This window comes from Crocuta crocuta, unplaced genomic scaffold, assembly GCF_008692635.1.
Source record: "Crocuta crocuta isolate KB4526 unplaced genomic scaffold, BGI_CrCroc_1.0 scaffold130, whole genome shotgun sequence".
Classification (NCBI taxonomy): Eukaryota; Metazoa; Chordata; class Mammalia; order Carnivora; family Hyaenidae; genus Crocuta; species Crocuta crocuta.
Window position 1 is genome coordinate 16870144 of NW_027527920.1, and position 26235 is coordinate 16896378.

At 36.3% G+C, this 26235-nt stretch overlaps 1 protein-coding gene across 1 annotated transcript in view; it reads right to left on the reverse strand.

Moving 5' to 3' along the window:
• Window positions 1–26235, reverse strand: part of TEX9 (testis expressed 9) — a 53881-nt gene that overhangs the window by 15375 nt on the left and 12271 nt on the right. The window contains exons 5-9 of the mRNA XM_077748151.1: window positions 23935–23980; window positions 23074–23156; window positions 19936–20114; window positions 17106–17188; window positions 16049–16222 (exon numbers count right to left, since the gene is read on the reverse strand). Of these exons, the coding sequence (XP_077604277.1) occupies window positions 16049–16222; window positions 17106–17188; window positions 19936–20114; window positions 23074–23156; window positions 23935–23980 (565 nt within the window). The remainder of the gene's footprint in view (window positions 1–16048; window positions 16223–17105; window positions 17189–19935; window positions 20115–23073; window positions 23157–23934; window positions 23981–26235) is intronic.

Genomic DNA, 26235 nt, shown 5'->3' on the forward strand with positions numbered 1-26235 from the left:
AATATTCTAAGAGATGCTGCTGCAGAGAGTCTATAGGCCCCACATGAAGAAACATGAACATGTAGGATAAACTCCAAACTCTACCATAATCTGGCACTATAATGTCATCTCCTGCCAGAAATGTTACCTTCATATGTATCAGCAGTATATGGATCTCTCCTAAACAGCTACGGTGTTTCTTGCCTCTGAGCCTTTGCTCATACTTTTCCTTCTGCACCAATCCCTCGCCCCTACACCTCATTTTTACCTGGCCAGTACATACTCATCATTTAAGACTCAATGAAGGGTGTACAGGAGGGTTTTACCTCCTCCAAGAAGCCTTCCCTCATTATCTTCCTCATTCACCTCCCAGGCTGGATTAGGCACCCTTTCTTTAGAGCTTCTACAACAGCGTGACACACATTTATCATGGTACCTGCTGTACAGAACTGAAACTATCCATTTACTTCATCTCCCCTACCATAATGGAAACTCACTAAGGATAGAAATGGTCTTAATTTCTGTATTCCCAGAACTTTAATGGCATAGAAGAGGAACTAATGACATATTTATTCAACTGAATTTATTTTGTAATACTTAACTCACTCTTCTTTGCATCCCCTACAGTGCCTAGTACAGAGCTTTATATTCAACAGATATTCAATAAATATCATGGAATTGAAATGATGCAATTAAAAATACAGTTGTCTGTTTTCTTCTTTTATAATTTTTTTTCTCCTGGCTGAATCACTATGTTTTATTTGAAAACTGATCTCACTGGCTCTGAGTAATTAAGGGCAAAACAAAACAAAATACAACAAAACACATGCTGCTCTTATGTAGGTTTCTAAACAAATCAAACTGTGTATGGATACCATCTGCTATCACCAGCCTTCTTCACAGCTTTGTGGGTGGTAGCTACAGTAAGAGCAAGCTTGATTTATCTCACTGTTCACAGGGAAAAAGCAGAGATTCTCATTAGCTACAAAGTCCACAATTCTAGCTGCCTCCTTTCAGCCTCCTCTCATAAGAATATGAAAAATAAATCTCTGCCCTTCTCTTTTCTGCTGGTGACTTTGTAACCTGCTTCATAGGAAAATGAAAACCATCCTATACCACATTATATTCCCCTACCCGTGCATCAATATTGGCTCCCTTCTTGGGAGAAGTGAAAAAGAAAAATGATAGCCATTAGAATTGTAAAATAGGAAATAAAGTATTCCTATGTGAGTAAATCCACCAAGGGAAAACCTACCAAAAGCTTAAAACATTGCTGTTTTCAGTCACACTCAATTACTCTTTACAAAATACCAGTGTTTTTATGAGAGAGCTTATATACTGAAAATACTCGATAAAATAAATCTATTGTTACCAAAGTTAAGCAATTTACATGTTGTTAGAGAAAAATTTTTACTAAAGATCTCAAGCCCTTTTACATTAGTTTTAAAAGAAAATTCTAGATAGCTTAAAGAAAATAAAATATAACTTTAAAACTCAAATAGTATGAGATCCAAGAAGAAATAATTTGCTATCCTCTAACAACTTTTAAAGCATTCATAAGGCACTACAAGAGGGCTAGAAAGAGGTATGTATCAGTAGCCAAAGCATAGGACGAAACGTAGCAAATGCTTTAAGAGGAACAATTAATTGCCACAGTAATTTAGAAGAGGAATAATCAGATGAGGATAAGTAAACGATCAGATAAGGTTTTAGAAACCTTGTGGCTACAGTACAAAGAGCAATAAACTTGGGAGTTAGAAACACTTATGAGCTGTGGTAGACTCAGTTTCCACATGTGAAATTGGAAGTAATGAAATCTATATCTAATTACTTATTCAACACATTTATCTAGCATTTACTATGTGCCAGGTACTAATCTATATGAATGATGGGCACATATAATTAGCCAAAGTTCCTCCCCTCATAAAGCTTGCATTCTAGAGGAAAGATAGATGATAAGTACATACATATATACATACTCATATGTAATATATGGTAGTGATAAGGGCTATGAAGAAAAATAAAGAAGGGTAAGGGGACAGAGCGATGGGGGAGGGGTATATTTATAAATAAATATAAAATGGTTAGAGAAGGCTTCCAAATGAGATGATTCTTGTAAAGATCTGGAGGGAATAATTACAGACTGAAAGGGATAATGAAAACAAAAATCCTGAGGTAGGAATCCACTCAGCTTATTCAAAGATCACCTAGATGGTATTGCTACTGAGGTAGGACTATCAATGTAGGAGGTCACTGGACTAGTATAAGTGAACAACAATAGCTGGGGCTTGGATAGTAGTAGTGAGTTGGTTAATTCTATGTATTTTGAAGATAGAATTGACAGATTTTTTTAACAGGTTGGATGTACGTGCGGAAAGAGAGAAGGAGCAACAGGACTCTTGGATTTTGGCCCAAACAACTTGTCTTTTACTGAGAAGGGGAGAAGCCCTCTGCAAAAGGGAAGCAAGAGCTCCTATTAAGACATATGAAGTTTAACAAACCAAGCAGAGGTGTCAAGTGGGCACCAAAGAAGAGGTCAGAGCAAGAAAAAGAAATGTAGGGGTGACCAACATATGGATGGTATATAAAGCCATTCAAGTGAATGAGAGCATCTAAGAACTGGATGTGGACAGAGAAGTGAAGAGAGCCAAGGACTGAGCCTTGGGCACTCCAACATATAAAGATCAAGAAAATAGGGAAGAAAATCAAGTGTTTTATCTCAGAAGCCAAATGAATAGTGTTTCAAGGAGTGAGTAATCAACCATGGCAAATATTACTGAGATATAAATTACTAAAAGGAATAATAACTGACTACAAATGGCAGTGTGGGTTACTGGTAACGTGGTTAAGAATGGTTTCAGAGGCAGAGCAGAGATGGAAACCTAACTAGACTAGTTTCAGGAGAGAATGGCAAATGAGGAATAGAGACACTGAGTATAAACAACTGTTTTAACAAGCTTCACTATAAAGGATAGCAATGTTATAGGGCTGGAGGTACATTTAAAATCTATGGAGGTTTTTAAAAATACATTAGATATTCTACAACATGTTTCTATGCTAATATGAAAATTCCAATAGATGAATGTGATTTTTCAAAGAGAAAGACAGGATGACTGTAGAAGCAAAGTCCTTGAGTAGGAGAGAGGGTATGTGATCCAGTGCATGGTGAAGAGATAGGCCTTTACGCAGCAGAGGTAGTAATCCATTGTCAAAAATTAGGGGGTAAGCAGTGCGTAGATGGGTACAGAGGCAGAGACATTCACAGATTTAGTGACAGGATGAGGAAGAGTTATCCTTAATTTTCTTAGAAAACAGTGGGCAGGGGCGCCTGGGTGGCTTAGTCAGTTGAGCGTCTGACTTTCGCTTAGGTCATGATCTCGCGGTTCGTGGGTTCGAGCCCCGCGTCGGGCTCTGTGCCGACTGCTAGCTCAGAGCCTGGAGCCTGTTTCAGTCTGTGACTCCCTCTCTCTCTGACCCTCCCTTGCTCACGCTCTCTCTCTCTCTCTCTCCTAGAAATAAATAAAAATTAAAAAAAAAAAGAAAAAACAGGGGGCAAAGTCATGAACTTAAAATGGGAAAGTTAGAAGAGGTAGTGGAAAGTTGAGGAGAAAAGATCACCTGTTTAATAATCATCTTAGGAGAGGGAACTGACTTGGGAGAGAAAAATGACATTACACTTGAGATTTGTAAATTAAATTTAAAGTAGGACCAATTCATTTGGCTGGTATTTTGTTTGCTTGTTTTGCTGACAGCCAAAATTCACTAATCTTGAGTAAGCAAGCAGTAGCAAGAGCATTAAGTTTAACTAGGCTTGGGTTTTGCCCACACACTAGATTTGCAGTGAAATTAAGAATACACAACAGATAATTAAGTAGTGAACATGAAAACTAAGCTTGGAGGAAGGGAATAAAGAACCAGGGGGAAATGCAGATCTGTATAATAAAAAATGTGTATGACTATACACAACTCTCTTATGTACATGGTAGCAATGTGTAAACTACATAATATTAAATAAAAATAAGGACCATTAATATCACATCTCTGCAGGACTTATCTAGGCAAAAATTTGCAAGATAAGAACATAAAGAAATTAAGAAAATGTTTTTGAGGAGTTTTGCTATGAAAGCAAAAAAGAACAAAGCACCTTCAGGAAATGATACAAGTATCAATTTTAGCTGGGGCAAAAGATAAGAAGAGAGCAGACTTCTTAAAAAGTTAGTTACTAATGATAAGCATGTTTGTGTGACATAATCCATGGTCAGAGAAACTTGTGGATATACCTGCTGACTTTAATTTGACCAAAACCAAAATAAAACAAAGATTAGGGCTCCCATATATTATGAAATAAGGACCTAACATAAAAACACATGATAAACTACTAAAAAAATAATCAAAACATGTTAAATAACTATTTAGAGATCATGGAAAAACAGTAGGATTGAGATTCCTGAGAGAGGGGAAATAAATGAAGTAGTCCTATAATCACCCCAGCATTCTGCCTCAAGTCAACATCCACACTATGGACACAGAGAGGAGAAAACACAGAGCTCAAGGTCTGTTCAGCTGAGGAGACAGAGATGGGAGTTGGAGGAGACTGAGGCAGCTAGAAAATCTGAGAAGGGTTCAAGTAAAGAGCAGCTCCATTAGGAAGGAGCTTGAGGAATCTACATACTGAGGACTAAGCCAGACCTGTATACAGGAAAACTTAACAAGGCCAGCAAAGAACAAGCAGAGAATGTATACAGAACAATTCACACACAGTTCACATAAGGAAGGCAGGCATTTGAACTCTAACCAGACAGAAATCAAGAGTCCATAGTGATCATCTAAGGCATTCAGTGGAGATTTTGGAATCTCTTTAAGAGAAACCTTAGTGGTAGAGTTGAATTTTTCTTTTTTTCTTTTTTTTTAATTTATTTCTAGGATAGAGAGAGACAGCGTGAACAGGGGAGGGTCAGAGAGAGAGGGAGATACAGACTCTGAAACAGGCTCCATGCTCTGAGCTGGCAGTCAGCACAGAGCCCAACGCGGGGCTCGAACCCACAAACCGTGAGATCATGACCTAAGCGAAAGTCGGACGCTTAACCGACTAAGCCACCCAGGCCCCTAGAGTTGAATTATTCTTAAAGGCTACTCTAGACACAACCCAGCCAAACTTAAAAACAGGCCTCAAAGGGAATGAACTGAAAAATATCTGTTAAAACCCAATACTATCTTCAAAGAGCACACTAAACAGAGACACTCAACAATGTAACATTCACAATGTCTAGCATCCAGTATAAAATCACTAAGCAGTCCAAGAAGCAAGAAAATGTGATTGATCTCCAGGAGAAAAAGTAGTCAAGAGAAACAAATCTGTATATGGGAAAAATGATGGATCCAGCAGACAATCCTTTCAAAATTGCTATTTTAATGATATACATTAATATAATGAGAATATAAATTGAAAATATAAAAGAGAATCAAATGGAACTTCTACAGAGGAATAATACATCCAAATGTTAAGAATAAGAACATATTAGACATTGCAAAGAAAACATCAGTGAAGTAATGAAGACATAGCAATAGAATCTACCTAAACAAAAAATATAAAGGAAAAAGGCTTAAAAACATCAGTGATCTAATATCACTGATATATTATTGGTGTGATAATATCAAGTGGTCTAACAGAGATATAATTGAAGTCTCAAGTGAGGGAGAGAAAGGACGGTAAAGAAAAAATATTTAAAGAAATAATTGCCAAAATTGTCCACATTTGAGGAACACTATAAATCTACAGATTCAAAAAGTTCAACAAACTCCAAGCAGAATAAATACATTCTCCACACAAAACTGAGAATACACATCATTATCAAATTGCTGAAAACCAGTAACAGAGAGTATCTTAAGAGCAGAGATAAAAGATATAAAAATAAAAATGTAGAAAGAAAAGAATTACTGTGAAATTTTTGTCAGAAATGATACAGTCCAGAAGACAATGGTTTGGTATCTTTAAAATACTAAAAGACAAAAATTTTCAATTGATAATTTTATCTCTAGAGGAAAATAGCCTTCAAAAATGTAAAGGTCCAAACTCAAGTGCATACAAAACTGAAGAAATCTGAAGAATGCCTGTGGAATGTACCAATGCTAGTTTCCTGGTTTTCATACTGTACTATAATTATGTTCACCGTTATCAATGAGGGAAACTGAGTGAAGGGTACACAGGACCTCTCTATTATTTCTCCAGCTTCCTATGAATCTATAATTTTCAAAATAAAAAATTTAATGAAAAACAGTGTTTTTTCAAAGAAACAAAAACAAGGAATCAGTGATTAGCAAACTGATACCACAAAAATTGAAAAACTAATTATTTCAAGCAGAAATATTCAAAAAAAGATCTAAAGACTGAAGAATACCAGAAATGGCAAGTATAAAAGGCATTTTCATATGTTAATCTCTTTAAACTGTAACTATTTAAGGAAATATTGTGAGATTTATGACATTTAAAAGTAAATATATAACAACAAAAGCATAAAGGAAAGGAGGCAGAAATGGAGTATATTGCTATTTGAAATGGTATAATATGATTTGAAGGTAGATCAGTACCACAGCTATGTGATATGGTAAGTATGTTTTTTTGTGTTCGATGTAAATTATGCATGTAAACATTTTTGGTGGTGTTTTTTGTGTTAAATCTAACATAAAAATATAAAACAAAGATATAGCCAATAGTGGAAAAAATATAACACTAAAAAATATTCAATTTAAGAGGAAAGAAGTAACAAAGAACAGTTAGAAAAGCAATATGATAGATTTAAATCCAAATATAAAAACTGCATTAATATAACTGGTATGAACATGCCAATAAGAGACAGAGACCATCGAAGTAAATAAAAAAGCAAACCCCAATTTTATACCAGCTATAACAAACTCATTCTCAGTATAAAGGCAGATGACAAGTAAAAAGATGAAAATATATATATCAAGAAAACACTATGCATAATGAGGCTGGAATTATTACACTAATACCAGACAAAGTAAGCAAGCTTTGCAATAAAAAATATCAGAAACTTTTAAAAAGTATTTATAATTATAAAGGAGCATTAATAAAAAATTTTAATAATTAACACTAGAATCACAAACGTGCAAGCATCCAGAACAGAGACTGAAAATATATCAAGCCAAAACTGATATAACTGAAAGGAGAAATAGACAATTCCACAACTCCAGTCAGAGATCTCAGCAACAGCATCCCTCTCTCAATAACTGATTGAGATGCTGGTCCATAAAACTAGTTGATACAAATTTTAACAGAATGAAATCATACAGAGTAGGTTCTCACACCACAGAATTAAATTAGAAATCAACAAAAAGACATCAAAAATCCCCAATATTTAGAAATTAAACAATATATAACCCAATGGTCAAGAAAATTATAAAGAAAATTGGAAAATATTTTGAACTTAATGAAAACATCAAGACAACATTAAAATTTGTGGAATGCAAATAAGGCAGCACTTAGAGGAAATTTTATAGATTTAAGTTCTTATGTAAGAAAAGAAGACACAGATAAAAGTTTGAGAATTGCCAGCTAAGATGGCAGAGCAGCATGGAAGTTTCCTTTGCCTCTCTCATCGCTGAAATGCAGCTAGATCAACACCAAACCATGTTGTACACTTAGAAAACTGAGTTGAAGATCAACACAACGATCTGCACAACCTGAACCACAGAATTTGGCAGATACGTGGTGCAGAGAGGTAACTGAGGAGCGAGAAATCGCAAAGGGTAGGAAGATGTTTTTACTTGCAGAGAGAGGGTGGAAATTACAGGAAAAGCACTCTCCCCAAAAGCAGCTGGAGATAAAGAGTAGAAAGCCTGCAATGGACTGAACAAGAAAGAGAGAATGGAGAAGGGAGAGGGTTTAGATACCTTTAAGACTCTATGAGCAGGGGAGCACAGAGTCTGAAACTCTGAAGCTTGATACCAGGCAGAGCTCTAGTAGGAAGGGTGAATCACCAGGAGAAGACAGCGAGGTTCAATGGGTCCTCAGGTCACAGGGGGAGTGGCAGTTCCCCTGCTGAGAGGACATTTGATAGAGGCTGTGTGGCCTCCCCAAAGGCAAAGGTCCCAGTGGATCCCAGAGAATAGCCCTGTTCACTGGTGTTGGAACAAGGATGTTGAGGGTAAAGCCTGGCACCAGATGTGTGTCATGATTTACCATAATCCCTGAAATGCTGCTGATACACAATTCTGCAAACTTTTTCTGGGGCAGGGAGGCACCCAGCCACGCTATCTAGGCATCTGCAGCAAAACAATCATGTGACTGTTCCTGGGGGCGGGCCAGCACCCACCCACTGCTCAGTGAGACCCTTCACCAGAGGGTCTAAGTGGGTCAAAGCTATAGGGTCCTCAGAAGTGAGGTGTTTGGAAACACAGCCCCATCTGAAATAAAACTCAGAAGAGAGGTGCTTCCTGGCAGGCTTGGTAATGTGGGGAGTTGAGAGAAGCCAGAGACCAAGGAGGGGTGCTTGACTGCCTGTGAGCAAGAGTACAGAGTTCTGATACTAGAGAATGGGTACCCGGGCAACGTCATTTTCAGCCCTCCTGTGCATGTGCATACACACCTACATGCGCCACAACAATCCACCCCAGTAAACTAAGCACTGCCATTTAGTGGAGAATGGAGCCATTACACTAAGCCCTGTCCAACTGAGCCAACTGTTCTCTAGAGGTCCATCACAAGTCTTTCTGTCTGCTTTGTTTATGAACTATTAAGTGTTCAGACTTGGACTTCAGGGGGAGTCCAAATGTCCATCTCTCAAATTTTTTTCTTTTCTTATTCTTGATTATAGAAAGAGAAAAATATTATTTTTATTTTTTGTTTTTACAAAAAAGATTTTTAATTTTTTCTACTATATCTTTTACTTTTTGGTAAATTTTTTAAATTCTATTTTCATCATTTCAATTTATTCTATTTTAGTGTATTCATTTTTTAAAATCTTCAAACATTTTCCTACTATTCTTTTCTTTCCCTTTTTTTCTCTATTCTATCAAGCTTCTTTCAACAACCAGACCAAAACATATCTAGAATCTAGTATCCTTTGTTTGTTTTGTTGTGTGTGTTGCTTTTAATTTTTAAATTTTTATTTTTTTATTTATTTTCATTTTATTAATACTTTTTCTTCCCTCAAAATGATGAAATGAAGGAATTCACCCTAAAAGAAAGAATAGAAAGAAATGACAGCCAGGGAGTTAATCAATAAAAGCAAGATGTATGAAACAGAATTTAGAATCACAATAATAAGAATACTACCTGGGGTTGAAACAAGCATAGAATACCTTACTGCAGATAAAAAGTAAAATCTAGTTAGGATGAAATAAAAAATGCTGTAACTGAGATGCAATCTCAAATAGATACCACGGTAGCAAGGAAGGATGAAGCAGAGTAGCAAATCAACGATATAAAGGACACACTTATGGAGGATAATGAAGCAGAAGAAAAGAGGGAAACTAAGGCAAAAGAACATGATATGAGAATTAGAGAACTCAGTGAGTGACTCATTAAAAAGGAATCACATCTGAATCACAGGGATCCTAGAAATGAAGAGAAAAAGGGGTGGAAGGTTCATGTCAGCATCTCATAGCAGAACACTTTCTTAACCTGGGGAAAAACACTAACATCAAAATCCAGCAAGCACAGAGAACTCTCATTAGATTCAACAAAAATCAACCATCAGCAAGGCATATCATAGTCAAATTCACAAAATACTCAGGCAATGAAAGAATCATGAAAGCAGCAGGGGGAAAAAGAGTCTTTAAACTACAACTTTCACTTTTCACAGATGACATGATACTCTACGTAGAAAACCTGACAGACTCCACCAGAAGCCTACTAGAACTGATCCATGAATTCCGCCAAGTTGCAGGGTACAAAATCAACAAAGAGAAACCGGTTGCATTTTTATACACCAATAAAGAAGCAACAAAAAGAGAAATCAAGAAATGGATCCCATTCACACTTGCACAAAAAACCATAAGATACCTAGGAATAAACCTAACCAAGGATACAAGAGATCTGTATGATGAAAACTATAGAAAACTTATGAAGGAAACTGAAGAAGACACAAAGAAATGGGAAAACATTCCATGCTCATGGATCAGAAGAACAAACAGAGTTAAAATGTCATGACTACCCAAAGCAATCTACACATTCAATGCAATTCCAATCCAAATTACACCAGCATACTTCTCAAAACTAGAACTATCCTAAAATTTGTATGGAACCACAAAAGACCCCAAATTGCCAAAGCAATACTGAAGAATAAAACCAAAACGGGAGGTATCACCATCCCAGACTTTAGCTTCTACTACAAAGCTGTCATCATCAGACAGTATGGTATTGGCACAAANGTAAATAAATAAATATCCTCAATTATCAAAATAAATAGAAGGAGAAATAAGAAGTTACCGAGACAAATAAAAACTAAAGGAGTTCATGACCATTAAACCAGCTCTGCAGGAAAATTTAAGGGCAACTCTCTGAGGAGAGAAAAGACAAAAACATAAAGTAAAATTTAAAAAAAGAAAGGAAGGAAGGAAAAGGAAAAGGAAAAGGAAAAGGAAGAAAAGAAAGAAAGAAAGAAAGAAAGAAAGAAAGAAAGAAAGAAAGAAAGAAAGAAAGAAAGACAAGACAAGACAAGACAAGACCAAAAGCAACAAAGACTAGAAAGGACCAGAGAACACCATCAGAAATGCCAACTCTACAGGCAACTTAATGGCAATAAATTCATCTTTCACCACCCACTCTAAATACCAATGGACTAAACATACCAATCAAAAGACACAGGGTAACAGAATGGATAAGGAAACAAGATCCATCCATATGCTGTTTACAAGAGACCCATTTTAGACTTAAAGACACCTTCGGATTGAAAGTAAAGGGATGGAGAACCATCTATCCTGCTAATGGTTGACAAAAGAAAGCCAGAGTAGAAATACTTATATCAGACAATCTAGATTTTAAAATAAAGACTGTAACAGGAGATGAAGAAGGGCATTATATCATATAAGGGGTCTATCTACCAAAAAGATCTAACAATTATAAACATTTATGCTCCAAATGTGGAAACACCTAAATGTATAAAACAATCACAAACATAGAGAAACTCATTGATAAGAATACCATACTAGTACAGGACTTCAACACCCCACTTACAGCAATGGACAGATCATCTAAACAGAAAATTAACAAGGAAACAAAGGCTTTGAATGACACACTGGATCAGATGGATTTAACAGATGTATTCCGAATATTTCATGCTAAAGCATCAGAAAACACATTCTTCTTGAGTGCACATGGGACATTCTCCAGGACAGGTCACACACTGGGACAGAAATCAGCTCTCAAGAAGTACAAAAAGATCGAGATCATGCTGTGAATATTTTCAGACCACAATGCTATGAAACTCGAAATCAACCACAAGAAAAAACTTGGAAAGATAACAAATACTTGGAGACTAAAGAATATCCTACTAAAGAATGAATGGGTAACCAAGAAGTTAAAGAGAAAATTTAAAAGTACATGGAAGCCAATGAAAATGTTAACACCATAGCCCAAAACCTCTGGGACACAGCAAAGGTGGTCATAAGAGAGAAGTATATACCAATCCAGGTCTTTCTAAAGAAGAAAAAGGTCTCAGATACACAATCTAACCTTTTCCAGCTCTTTAAGGCTAAAGAGCTGGAAAAAGAACAGCAAATAAAACCCAAAAACAGCAGCAGATGGAAAATAATAAAGATTAGAGCAGAGATGAATGCTACTGAAACCAAAACCAAAACACACACACACACACACACACACACACACACACACACACACACACACACACACACACAGAAGCACAGATAACAGTAGAGCAGATCAATAAAACCAGGAGCTGGTTTTTTGAAAGAATTAACAAAACTGTTAAATCCCTAGCCAGTCTGACCAAAAAGAAAAAGGAGAGGACCCACATAAATAAAATCAACAATGAAAGATGAGAGATCACAACCAACACTGCAGAAATACAATCATAAGAGATTATGAGCAAGTATACACTAAGAAATTAAGCAATCTGGAAGAAATGGAAAAATTACTAGAAACAAATAAACTACCAAAACTGAAAAAGGAAGAAATAGAAAATTTAATAGGGGTGCCTGGGTGGCTCAGTCAGTTAAGCATCCAACTTCGGTTCAGGTCATGATCTCATGGTTTGTGGGTTCGAGCCCCGCATCAGGCTCTGTGCTGGCAGCTAGCTCAGAGCCTTGTGCCTGCTTCGGATTCTGTGTCTCCCTCTCTCTCTGACCCTCCCCTGCTCACGCTCGTGCTTTCGCTCTCTTTCTCTCTCTCTCAGAAATAAATAAAACATTTAAAAAAAACTTAATAGACCCATAGCCAGTAAAGATATTGAATTAGTAATAAAAAATCTCCCAAAATAACAAGAGTCCAGGGCCAGATGGCTTTCCAGGGGAATTCTAACCAGACATGTATTTTTTTATTTTATTTTAAATTCTTTTTAAAGTTTATTTTTGAGACAGAGAGTGACAGAGCACGAGCTGGGGAGGGGCAGAGTGAAAGGGACACACAGAATCTGAAACAGGCTCCAGGCTCTGAGTTGTTAGTACAGAGCCCAATGCAGGGCTTAAACCCACAGACTGTGAGATCATGACCTGAGCTGAAGTCAAACGCTTAACCAACTGAGCTACCTGGGCGCCCCACTACCAGACATTTAAAGAGTTAGCATCTATTCTTTTGAAACTGTTCCAAAAATCAGAAATGGAATGAAAACTTCCAAATTCATTCTATGAAGCCAGCATTACCTTGATCCCAAAACTAGACTAAGACCCCACTAAAAAGGATAACTATAGACCAATTTCCCTGATGAACATGGATGAAACAAACCTCAGCAAGATCTAGCCAACCAGATTCAACAATACATTAAAAGAATTATTCACCACGACCAAGTGAGATTTATAACTGGGATACAAGTCTGGTTCAGTATCTGCAAAACAATCCATGTGATACATTACATCAATAAAACAAGGAACAAGAACCACATACACCCCTTAATAGATGCAGAGAAACCATTTGACAAAATACACCATCCTTTCTTGATAAAAACTCTCAAGAAAGTAGGGATAGAAGGATCATACCTCAAGATCATAAAAGCTATATATGAAAGACCGACCCACTGCTAATATCATCCTCAATGGGAAAAAACTGAGAGCTTTCCACCTAATGTGAGGAACACGACAGGGATGTCCACTCTCGCCACTGTTATTCAACATAGTGTTGGAAGAAGTTCTAGCCTCAACAAACACAAAGGAATAAAAAGCATCCAAATCGGCAAGGAGGAAGTCAAACTTTCACTCTGCAGACAACATGATATTCTACAGGGAAACCCAAGAGAATCCACCAAAAAACAGCTAGAACTGACCCATGAATTCAGCAAAGTCGCAGGGCATAAAATCAATGCACAGAAATTGGTTGCACTCCTATACACCAATAAGGAAGCAACAGAAAATCAAGGAATCAATCCCACTTACAATTGCACCAAAAACCGTAAAACACCTATGAATAAACCTAACTGAAGAGGTGAAAAATCTATACACTGGAAACTATAGAAAGTATATGAAATAAATTGGAGAAGACATGAAAAAAATGGAAAAATATTCCATGTTCATGGATTCAAAGAATATTGTTAAAATGTTGATACTATCCAAAGCAATCTACGTATTCAATGCAATCCCTATCGAAACAACACCACCATTCCTCACAGAGGTAAAACAAACAATCCTAAAGATTGTATGGAAAAGACCCTGAATAGCCAAAGAAATCCTGAAAAAGAAAATCAAAGCTGGAGGCATCACAATCCCAGACGTCAAGATGTATTAAAAAGCTGTAAATCATCAAAACAGTATGGTATTGGCACAAAAACAAATACTCAGATCAATGGAACAGATTAGAGAACCCAGAAATGGACCCACAAACATATGGCCAACTAATCTTTGACAGGAAATAATATCCAATGGAATAAAGACAGTATCTTCAGCAAATGCTGCTGAAAACTGGACAGCAATATCCAGAGAAATGAACCTGGGCCGCTTTCTTATGCCATACATAAAAATACACTCAAAATGGATGAAAGACCTAAATATAAGACAGGAAGCCATCAAAATCCTAGATAAAGCAAGCAACAACCTCTTTGACCTTGGCTGCAGAAACTTCATACTTGACATGTCTCTGGAGGCAAAGGAAACAAAAGCAAAAATGAAATATTGGGACCACATCAAGAAAAAACGTTCTGCACAGCGAAAGAAACAATCATCAAAATTAAAAGGCAACTGACAGAATGGGAGAAGATATTTGCAAAGGGCATATCAGATAAAGGATTAGTACCCAAAAGCTATAAAGAACTTATTAAACTCAATACCCAAAAAACAAATAATCCAGTGAAGAAATGTGCAAAAGACATAGATACTTTTTCAAAGAAGATATTCAGATGGCTAACAGACACATGAAAAGATGCTCAATATCCCTCATCATCAGGGAAATACAAATTAAAACCACAATGAGATACCTCACACCAGTCAGAATAGCTAACATTAACAACTCAGGAAACAACAGATGTGGAGGAAGGGGAACACTTTAGCACTGCTGGTGGGAATGCAAACTGGTGCAGCCACTCTCGAAAAGAGTATGAAGGTTCCTCAAAAAATTAAAAATAGAACTACTCTGCAACCCAGCAATTGCACTACTACGTTTTTATCCAAGGGATATAGTGTGCTGTTTCAAAGGGCACATATACACCAATGTTTAAAGCAGAACTATAGACAAGAGCCAAAGAATGGAAAGAGCCCAGATGTCCATCGACTGGTGAATGGATTAAGATGTGGCATATATATACAACGGAGTATTACTCAGTGATCAAAAAGAATAAAATCTTGCCATTTGCAACAATGTAGAAGGAACTATAGCTTATTACGCTATGCGAAATAAGTCAGAGAAAGACAAACATCATATGACTTCACTCATGTGTAATTTAGGAAACAAAACAGTTTCTTAACATAGGGGAAGGGAAGGATAAATAAGACAAAAACAGAGAGGGAGGCAAACCATAAGAGACTCTTAAATATAGGGAACAAACTGAAGATCAGCAGAGAGGGGATGGGCTAAATGAGTGATGGGCATTAAGGAGAGCACTTGCTAGGACAAAGCACTGGGTGTTATAGATAAGTGATGAATCACTAAATTCTACTCCTGAAATCATTATTATACTATATACTATATGGTAACTAACTTGTATTTAAATTAAAATGTTCATTTAAGTGCATATGTTCTAAAATTGATCATGGTGATAGTTGCACAACTCTGTGAATATATTAAAAGCCAGTAAATTGAGGATGCCCAGTGGGTCAGTCAGTTAGGCATCTGACTCGATTTCAGCTCAGGTCATCATCTCATGGTTCACGAGTTTCAGGCCTGCACTGGGCTGTGCTGACAGAGCAGAGCCTGCCTAGGGATCTCTCTCTCCCTCTCGGTCTCTCAAAATACTTTTAAAAAAGCCAGTGAATTGTATACTTTAAAAGGGTGACTTGGGGGCACCTGGGTGGCTCAGTCAGTTAAGTATCCAACTTCGGCTCAGGCCGTCATCTCACCGCTCATGAGGTCAAGCCTCGTGTGGGCTCTTGCTGACAGCTTGGCGGAGCCTGGAGCCTGATTCGGATTCTGTATGTCTCTCTCTCTCTCTCTCTCACCTGATTCGGATTCTGTGTGTCCCTCTCTCTCTCTCTGCCCCTCCCCTCCTTGTGCTCTGTCTTGCTCTCAAAAATAAACATTAAAAAATTTTTTAAAAAATTATGAGTGGTTTGTACTGTATGTGAATTGTATCTCAATAAAGCTATTAATATTCTCCTATATATAATGGAAGACTTTTTAGTAAATAATAACAAAACAACTGAACCATCAAAAGTGATGTCTACACAACATGTAACTTTAATGTTTTATAGTGTATTTAACATTACGTCAGAAGAATAGCAAAATTATTACCTTTTCTACTGAAGACAGCTGTTGCTGTAATCCATCACATTTTTTGTTTAGCTCTTCAAAAAGAGTTTTATATTTTTCTGTTTGAGACTGTTGCAAATTAATTGTTCGCTGCTGTCTCATACAATCTTCTTCAAAGTTTTTTATTTGAGACTTTAAATCCTGAATTTCATTTTCCTATAGTTATAAAATTATAGATTATGTGAAATAATACACAAGACGTGCTATCAAAACATAAAGCAGAAAACGAAAAGGAGTTTCATATGATTTTTAATGAGATATTTTTATCTATTTCAAGGAGAATAACAAATTGCATTCCATTCTCATCTTCACAAATAGAAGTCAGATGTTTTATTTGTGATTAACAGCTTCCATTTGTAAAACTTATATAGAAAATTCTAACTGCTAAGGAGTATTTAAAATTCTTTCATTCAGTGAAAATTCAACATCTCAGAATACAGTTCGGTATTTACACACAATTTTTATTTTTTATTTATTTATTTTTTAAATGTTTTAATTTTGAGAGAGAGAGAGAGACAGCGTGAGCAGGGGAGGGTCAGAGAGAGAGACACACACACAGAATCCGAAGACAGGCTCCAGGCTCTGAGCTGGCAGTTAGCACAGAGCCCGATGCGGGGCTTGAACCCACGAACCATGAGATCATGACCTGAGCCGAAGTCGGACGCTTAACCGACTGAGCCATCCAGGTGCCCCTACGTACAATTTTTAATTCAAAATTTAACTATAAATTATACCTCAATAAATATATATTTTAAAAATAATTGAAACTTCTCCTAAAATATCTTTAAATATAGGGGTGCCTGGGTGGCTCGGTCAGTTAAGCGTCTGACTTCAGCTCAGGTCATGATCTGACGGGTCCTGAGTTTGAGCCTCGCGTCAGGCTCTCTGCTGTCAGCACATAGAACCTACTTTGGAACTTCTGTACCCCCTCTTTCTCTGTCCCTGCCCCACTTGTGCTCTCTTTCTCAAAAATAAATACACACACACAAAAAAATCTTTAAATACAGAGCATTTATTTTGAGAGGTTTTAAAAACATACCTTTTTATTGCATTCATATACAACATTATCCAATTCCTCCTGCATAACACGGAGTTTGGCCTTTAGAAACCTGTTCTGTGCTTCTGTGGATTTAAATAATTACATTTATTGTCTGTCATTGAGTCTAAGATGCCATTAATTGAAGGTAGACCACTATTTTATGAGGAAAAATACTGCTGTAGATGGGGTGTTTATCAGGAGATCCCTGCTTGAGAACACAAAAGACAGTGAATACCCATACTACCAAGGTAAAGGAAAACAAATCCACCCAACAGAAAGGAATTTTTCACATTTCAACACTGGAGCTGAGTAAAGAGGGGGAAAAAACCTAAAACCTCTCCAGAGAGTCTGAACAAGCCAGTATTCACATTAAATTTGCAGACTGAATTCATCTTTACCAAGATGGTACAAAATACCTCAGTCAAAATTTAAAGTGGTTTCAGGTTGGTAACATCCCAAGTGTTTGGTAGAAAAAAACAGAAAACCACTGGAGCAAAACTCAGTTCAATCTTAGCCATTTTGATTATAAAATACCACTCACTGTAGCACACATCTCAATTTCATGTAAGTTATAATGTAGTCTATGTGCCTTAGAAGCAGAGAAATACACTAACACCTTACTGCTGAAGCTTTTCCCCACAAAATGTAAGATCTGCCTTTGCAAAGTATTTCATTGCTACCTAAAGTTCTTTATTCAATGATATCAGCAGTAAATCTTTGATGTTTCTAGGCCTCTACAAGTAAGTAAAACTGACATCAGAACTCACTCCATAATTCATTCAATCATTCATTCAAAAAATATACATTGTCTCTACAAATGTTCCAGGCATAATAGGGATAAAACAAGCTTTGCTTTCATGGATCTGATCTTGAGTAAACACCCTGAATGGTCTCTGTCATTAGAATATATCCCTCAGAACACACAAAATCTCTTCATACATACTCCTCTTCCAAAGCTTTTTTTTTTTTTTTTTTTAAGATTATTTGGGATTGAGAGAAAGAGAGAGAGAGAGAGCGCGCGCACACATGCGTGACCTGTGGGCTGGGGAGGCGCAAGGGAGAGATGAAGGGAGAAAGTGAGAGAGAATCCCAAGCAGGCTCTGTGTTGACAAGACAATGTGGGGGGCAGATCTCCCAGACTGTGAGATCATGACCTGAGACAAGATCAAGAGTCTGACGTTTAACTGACTGAGCCACCGAGGTGTGCCCAAAGCTCTTATTAAATGCTTCCAGTGTTACCAGGGAGCTGATTAACAATGACTGGCTCTAACCCACCTAGATCTCTCCAGCCTCAACTCTCCTTCAAACCTCTCATGTCACTCCAGGTTAGCACAGGATAGAAGGGAAATGATAAATTTAAAAATATGAACTTTGCAGTAGCTGCTCTCTAAGTGTAAAGGAGGCGGAAATGGAGAGCATGACTTCATCCATCTCTCTCTCCCCAACTAACCTCTCATCTCTGCAGGCCACGGCATTAACGTTCCGTCCCCAACTCCCTCTGACTTTAGTCTTACGAGCTAGTATGTGCTACTAAACTACTTTATTATCTTTTCCTCTTGCCTGTAAGATACCCATTCTAGGCAATCATGTCGAATAAGAGAAAAACTCCCCCAAAGGGGGATATAACTGGGCCACTTTTGCTTAGGTCATGATCTCACGGTTCGTGGGTTCGAGCCCCGCATCGGGCTCTGTGCTAACTGCCAGCTCAGAGCCTGGAGCCTGTTTCAGTCTGTGACTCCCTCTCTCTCTGACCCTCCCCTGCTCACGCGGTCTCTCTCTCTCCTAGAAATAAATAAAACATTAAAAAAACACACACACACAAAAAAGGTAGTCTGTTTCTACTGGTTCTATGTATCTGCAAGCAGGAATATTGTCATGGGGCTATGGGTAACTATGTACTGAAAAACAGCCTACATATGAGCAGTGTGTCCTTGAAGGCATCTTGACAAAGACGTAAAGGCAACTTCTTGCTTCATTTCTTTCTCTCTTCTGACAAGTACCCCCAGAAAGCTTACATTTATTAGCCAGTAAATGTAATAAATTCATAAATGAATTCCTCATTTATGACTACCATGCAGCACAATTATCATCATACATATAAATTGTTATAGTTTTCACAGAATTAGAGAATTTTAAAGATAATCTTATGACCATCTAATATAAACTGCTAAATTTTGAACTGAAGATTACAGAGAGGCCAAGTGGCTTGCCTGAACTTACAGAATTATAGTTGAGTATTACCTGTTTATCTACATTCAATTGTCTTTATGTATACAACAGCATAGGTGGCACCTCAAAAATTCAACAATTTTAGAGGCATTACTGATAATGTTTTTAAAGGATCTAAACTTATTATTTTTCAAAGTGATATGCAGAGAATGAGTTCATAAGAAAATTACTTTCATTAGAAAACTAATTTGATTATTTTAACTGATGCCACATGAATGATTCATTTATCCTTTTGACATGCCATAAGTAGAATGTTTTAATGATAAGCTATGGGGCATTTTAACCTTAGTTGAAAAGTGGTCAATGAAACCAATACCAGAGAGTCTTTTTTATTTTTACTTTTTAGAATGGAAAACGTTAAACCTATATAAAAGTAGAAAGACAATGAAAAACCACTTTCTCATTGAAAAACCACTTTCAACAACTGACTCATAACCAATTTTATTTCATCTATAATTCCACTCATTCCTCCTACCATCATGTCCCACTAGATGATCTTGAAACAAATGCAAGGTATTATAATACATTTTTGAAATGCAAAAAAATAGTTCCCAAATATCTAAGTGATTGTGATATTAGGATAAAAATAAACAAAACTTACCTGGTCCAATGTCATTACTAACACCACAAAAAATATCATCATCGATACAATCAGGTAAGCCTTCTTCCTCCAGTTGCCCTTCAATTTTACTAATTGTTTTAGCAAGAGAAAAGTCTGAGAAACCCTCTGGAATGGCAACATCATTGGCAGTATGTACATCAAAGTATTTCAATTTTGTACTATAAATAAACACACACACATATATACATACTCAGTATGTATTATATACAATGTCAATATACAAATGAAATATGACTTCTATCCAAATAAGAAAAGGATATCAAGATTAATTAAAAATTATTAATTTTAAATTTATGACTACACCTACAATTGCTACTTCCAAGGATCATATTATAAAAGACTTAGCTGACTTTCAATCTTTATGAATCACACAGTCACAGAGCTAGAGAAGGCTTATGAAACCAGTTTGTCTGTGCATTGCCTCTGAACAAGTAAACATCAAAACTAAGAGTGCTGAACTTGGCCTCCCAAGTCAGATCCAGACTGTGGCTTTTAACTTACATGCTGCTGAAGAATTATATAAAGTGATATTGCATCTAGCCATAATTCTGCAAACACTGAGAATAATACAACTTAAGAAAGAATTAGAGTGAACATTTATTAGATCAAAATAAACTTTTTTTCCATCTAAAGAAATACATTCTAACCAGAATCAAAGTAAACCAAAAAATTAGATTTGTTTTTCTTAACAAGAGAAGAAATATAAAAGTCACTAGTAAAGGCATTGATGAATGCACCAGGCCTAACCCAACAAGTTTATGATTCCAAATGTCTTTTTTACTTTTTACCTAATTTAAAGCCTAACTTAATTTTTTTTCCTTAAATGGTGTATTGTCAAGTTTGTTTCCATATAACACTCAGTGCTCATCCCCATAAGTGCCCTCCTCCATGCCCATCACCCCCATTCCCCTCTACCCCATCCCCATCAGCCCTCAGTTTGTTCTCAGCATTCAAGAGTCTCTCATGGTTTGCCTCCTTCCCTCTCCCCAATTCTTTTTCCCCTTCTTCTCCCCCATGGTCCTCCGTTAAGTTCCTCCTAATCCTCCNCATGACATTTTAACCATATTTATTCTTCCGACCCATGAGCATGATATGTTTTCCCACTTATTTGTGTCTTCTTCAATTTCCCTCATAAGTGTTCTATAGTTTTCATCATACAGATCTCCTATATCTTCGGTTAGATTTATTCCTAGGTATTTTATTGTTTTTTGTGCACGTGTGAATGGGATCCATTTCTTGATTTCTCTTTCTGTTGCTTCAGTATTGGTGTATAAAGATGCAACCCATTTCTCTAAGTTGATTTTGTTCCTTGCAACTTTGCTGAATTCATGGATCAGTTCTTGCAGGCTTCTGGTGGAATCTGTCGGGTTTTCTATGTAGAATATTATATCGTCTGCGAAAAGTGAGAGTTTGACTTCTTCTTTGCCAGTTCTGATGCCTTTGATATACTTTTGCTGTCTGATGGCTGATGCTAGGACTCCCAGCACTATATTAAACAACAGTGGTGAGAGTGGACATCCCTGTTGTGTTTCTGATATCAGGGGGAAAGTTCTCACTTTTTCCCCAATGAGGATGATGTTAGCTGAGGGCTTCTCATAGATGGCTTTTATGATATTTAAGTAAGTTCCTTCTATCCTGACTTCCTCTAAGGTCTTTATTAAGAAGGGATGCTGTATCTTGTCAAGTGCTTTACCTTCATCTATCGATAAAATCATATGGTTTTTATCTTTTCTTTTGTTGATGAGATGTATCACATTGATTGATTTGCGAATATTGAACCAGCCCTGTCACCCAGGAATGAATCCCAATTGATCATGGTGGATAATTCTTTTTACATGCTGTTTGCAAGTATCTCGTTGAGGAATTTTTCAACCATATTCATCAAGGATACTGGCCTGTAGTTTTTTTTTTTTGTTTTTTTTTTTGCTGGGTCTCTGTCTAGCTTGAGAATGAAAGTGATGCTAAGCCTAACTTACTTTTAATACATAAGTACAAACTTCAGAATTCTATTGAGAAAATTAACCTTTTCTTTAAAAAGTAGTTTTAAAATCTGAAAACAAAATAAGCAGTTATGTATGTATGCATGTACTGATGTATGCAGTATATGTTCTCTTTTATCAATTTATTAATTTGTTTTAAAGTTTACTTATTTTAAGATAAAGAGAGCATGAATGTGAGCAGGGGAGGCACACACACACAAGAAGTGGGAGGGGGGGAGAGAAATGAGGGGGAGAGAGAGAGAGACGGAGATAGAGACGCCCAAGCTGGCTACATGCTGTCAGTGCTGAGCTCAACACGGGGCTTGATCCTACTAACTGTGAGATCATGACCTAAGTCAAAACCAATTTGGACCCTCAACCAACTGAGCTACCCAGGTGCCCCTAAAGCTATTTTAGATTTATTTTCTCTTCCTTATCCCTTCACTCTATTTTTTCTTTTTTTCAAAAAGACAAAAAAGTTATTTAACCTATTAAAAGGCACAAATATTAACAAAGATTTTTCCAGGATTACAATGCAATTATCAGTTTGGGTAAATAATAGACACTTAATCATTTACTGTAAATAAGAAACTGGTAGGTACAACCCACTGTAGGTGTGAACTTCCTTTTCCAGAAACACTCCTATCCTAGAGAGCCTCTTGGGTCCCCTTTTCAAGCTTAAAATATTAAGAACAGTCTTGAATCCTTTCTCTCCAAAAACAATAGAATTACAATGATACTATAGTCTTATTTAGAGCCTACCAAAGAACTCTGTATGTCAATATACACAATAATGTGTGGTTTCCTATTAAAAGTTTAAAAAAGTAGACTAGTCTGAGAGAACTGGGGAGAGAAAGACACCTATATTCTAGTCTTAATTCTAAGAAAATATCTCACAAAAAATAACATTTAAAAATTTGAAATGTGGCGATTTTGCTTAAAAGAACAACGTAAAATGTTTAGTAACTGACGCAAGACATTTCTGAGTAGAGAATGTTTTAAATTACTGAATGTAGATAAGATATATACAATGCCAGTTATAAAAAGATCTGGGGAAAAAGAAAGAGCTTAATAATTAAAATATGGTACTACGAATCCTCAAACTAAACAAAGTAATACTTTTAAAAATGTACAATACCTTGAATTTGTTTTCCTCCCTTTATTTGTGGAGCGTAGTTTGTTCTGAATCTTGTTTACTGCATCAACATTTTTGGTCTTTGGCTACATCAAAGAATTTAAATTATTGATTAATTAGAGTCTAATCATTTGCCCTAGAAAACAATTTGGCAATATACAGAACTGCTAATTTACTACATAGAAGAACTGCCATTTTCATGGAATTCATCAAATTGTATTTGAAAGAATTCCAGAACTGTATAGCTAGAAAAGATCTAGTTATCACTTGCACCAACAAGTTCAAAGACAAGGAAAATGAGTCCCATAAAGTCAAGGATGTTCAGCTGGCTAGTGGAACATTAAACTGAGTGTTATGACTCACAGAAATGAGTTCTGCTCACTGATTATTCCCCAGACAGGCCTTCACATATGCTATTCCTTTAGCCTAGATCCCCATGGATAGGGAAACTGTAGATCTCAAAAAGCCTGCAGTCGTGATCTATACACTGCAAATATTTAAATGAATGAATAAACCTTTCAAATGACCTTCATTGTATATAAGTATTTCTATTTTTCAGGTGGTAAATCTAGTAAATCTAGTGAATTTGGGCTTCAGAGGGAAAACAAACTCCTTAGGTTACAGGTTCATTTTACTCAGAATTTTTTTCCAATATATATCCAAATTGTTCAGTGAAATTATGAGACAAAAAAGGATTCAGCTTATTTTATGAGCAACACTTCATGAAGGCCTCTCTTTAAAGTATCAAGGCTTATATTCTATTTCTGTAGAGTCATACTCCTCTGATTTGTTCTAAGAAAAGCCTAAAAAATAACCTAAATTCTACAGAATGTAATTGCATTTACAGCAAGTTCAATTTCATACCTTAGTTTCTGAATGTAGATGAACTATCCTTTCAGACAACAGACTTCTACAGACCAAAAATAAACATTATACATTAATAATAGATGATATTAAGCTGAGACACAATAAAACTCAACAGTAATTAAATCTGAAAGGGAAAGTAGACAACTACCAAGTAGTCTTTGCTTTGATTCTAGTTATACACGTTAATTTATTAACATAAGAAAAGCACAAGAAAAGCGCTTTGGTTAAATAATTCACCTTTGAGAACATATACTATAATACCAATATTTTTGTAGGAAAATGAAGCAAAAACTTTAACAAATGAAAATCATAATGAGTGGCGACACACAGGGATTATCTATTTTACCAAATGATTCACCACCAAGGCTTTTTAGTGTGAGCCTGCCCAGTGTAATCCTTTGTTTAATGCATTTAAATACTTGGTCAGTGTCTGTTTTTCCCATTACACTGTGAAATCCATGAAGGTACAAATTATGTCTGTCTTGTTCACTGCCTTAGGCCTACTACCTGGCATATAGCTTCTTAACACTGTCATCAAATAAATATTTCCTAAATACATGAATCTAAAAGACAACTCATTTTTTAAACATTTTAACTTCACATTCTTTTTTAATTGACATACAATAGCCTATTAGTTTCAGGTGTACAACATAGTGATTCAATATTTTTATACAAAATGATCCCCACAATAGGTCTAGTTGCCATCTGTCACCATACAAAGTTGTTATAATATTAATGACTATATTCCCTTTGCTGCACAATACATCCCTGTGACTGACTTAATTTATTACTGGAGATTTGTACCTCTAAAATACAACTCATCTTTATGCACAGTTTTAAAAATATATTTTTATTTAAAACAAAGAATGTTTATGGGGTCTGCACTCTCTGACCTAGGAGCTGAATCCATCCACATCCACTCATTTACACATTACCTATGGCTGTTTTCACACTACAACAGCAAAGTTGAGTAGTTGTGACAAAGACTGTAAAGCCAACAAATACAAAATATTTACAATCTGGCTTTTTACAGGAAGATCCTTTTTACAGGAAGGCTTTTTACACCTCTGATCAATTGTCTAGATCATCCCCGTTACATGTATTAATATTTACATCTATTACTGCTATTAAAAAGCAAGACAGAGGCACTGGATGGCTCAGTTGGTGAAGTGTCCTACTCTTGATTATAGCTCAGGTCATGATCTCATGGTTCATGGGATGGAGCTCCATGTTTGGCTTTACATTGACTGTGTGGAGCCTGATTGGGATTCTCTCCCTCCCTCTTTCTCTGCCCTTCCCCTGCTTAAGTTCTCAGTGTCTGTCTCTCTCAAAATAAATAAATAAAACATTTAAAAGCAGAACACTCCATCATATTCCCTGAGAATTCATAACCAGAATAAGGACATAAAAACAAAATTACTTTCTATCAGATGCCACCAACTGAACTAGTCACACTTAGGTTACTTCAGTATTAAATAGGAAAATATACTTAGATAGATATCATGTACAACCTCTTAAAGAACCAGAAATAGCTCTGCTAAGAATAAAGGCTTCCAAAATAGCTTAAAATTACAAACTAAGAATCATTATCACATATGACATTAAAATGTTACCAACATTTATACAAAATTTTAACTGTCCTCTTCAATGTCCTTCATATCAAATTAATATTTCCCATTTCCTTACATTTTCTCCATCTCCCACTGCCCCTCCCCGATACACAAAAGTATCAGCCAAAAGACATTTAACAGTTATGGGTCTCCCTCAGGTTTAGCTGAGTTGACATTACTTTGCTAGTATATTTCTGTGAAAAATGAACTAAAACACAGGATCCTAGTTACTCTTATTACATGTCTCCATGAAAGATTTATACGTAACATGACTGAAATGATTTGTATGGTAAACCTTGCTTCCAACAGACTGAGGATATGTATGCTATACTATTAGGAAGTTAAATTCTGGTTTTCCAACTGTATTGTTTGGCAGAGTAACCTTGGATATTGAAGACCTATTATAATATATACTGCGTGACCAAAATCATTTAGAAGAATTATTGTCCAAGCTAAAATGGATTGTCTTTTTACAGAATTACCTCCCATCTTTAGCAATTCCCAACTAATAGTCAAGCAGCATGTTTCACAAGGTAAAAGCCAATTGTTCAAACAGTAGTATTTTTTTTTTTTAAAGCCATCTGACCAAGGTAAACAGAGGTGTCATCATCTCTTTGCACTTAAGGAAAATTTAGTGAAAGAAGACCAACAGATTTATTTTTATGCTTGTGAAATCAGTCTCCCACTT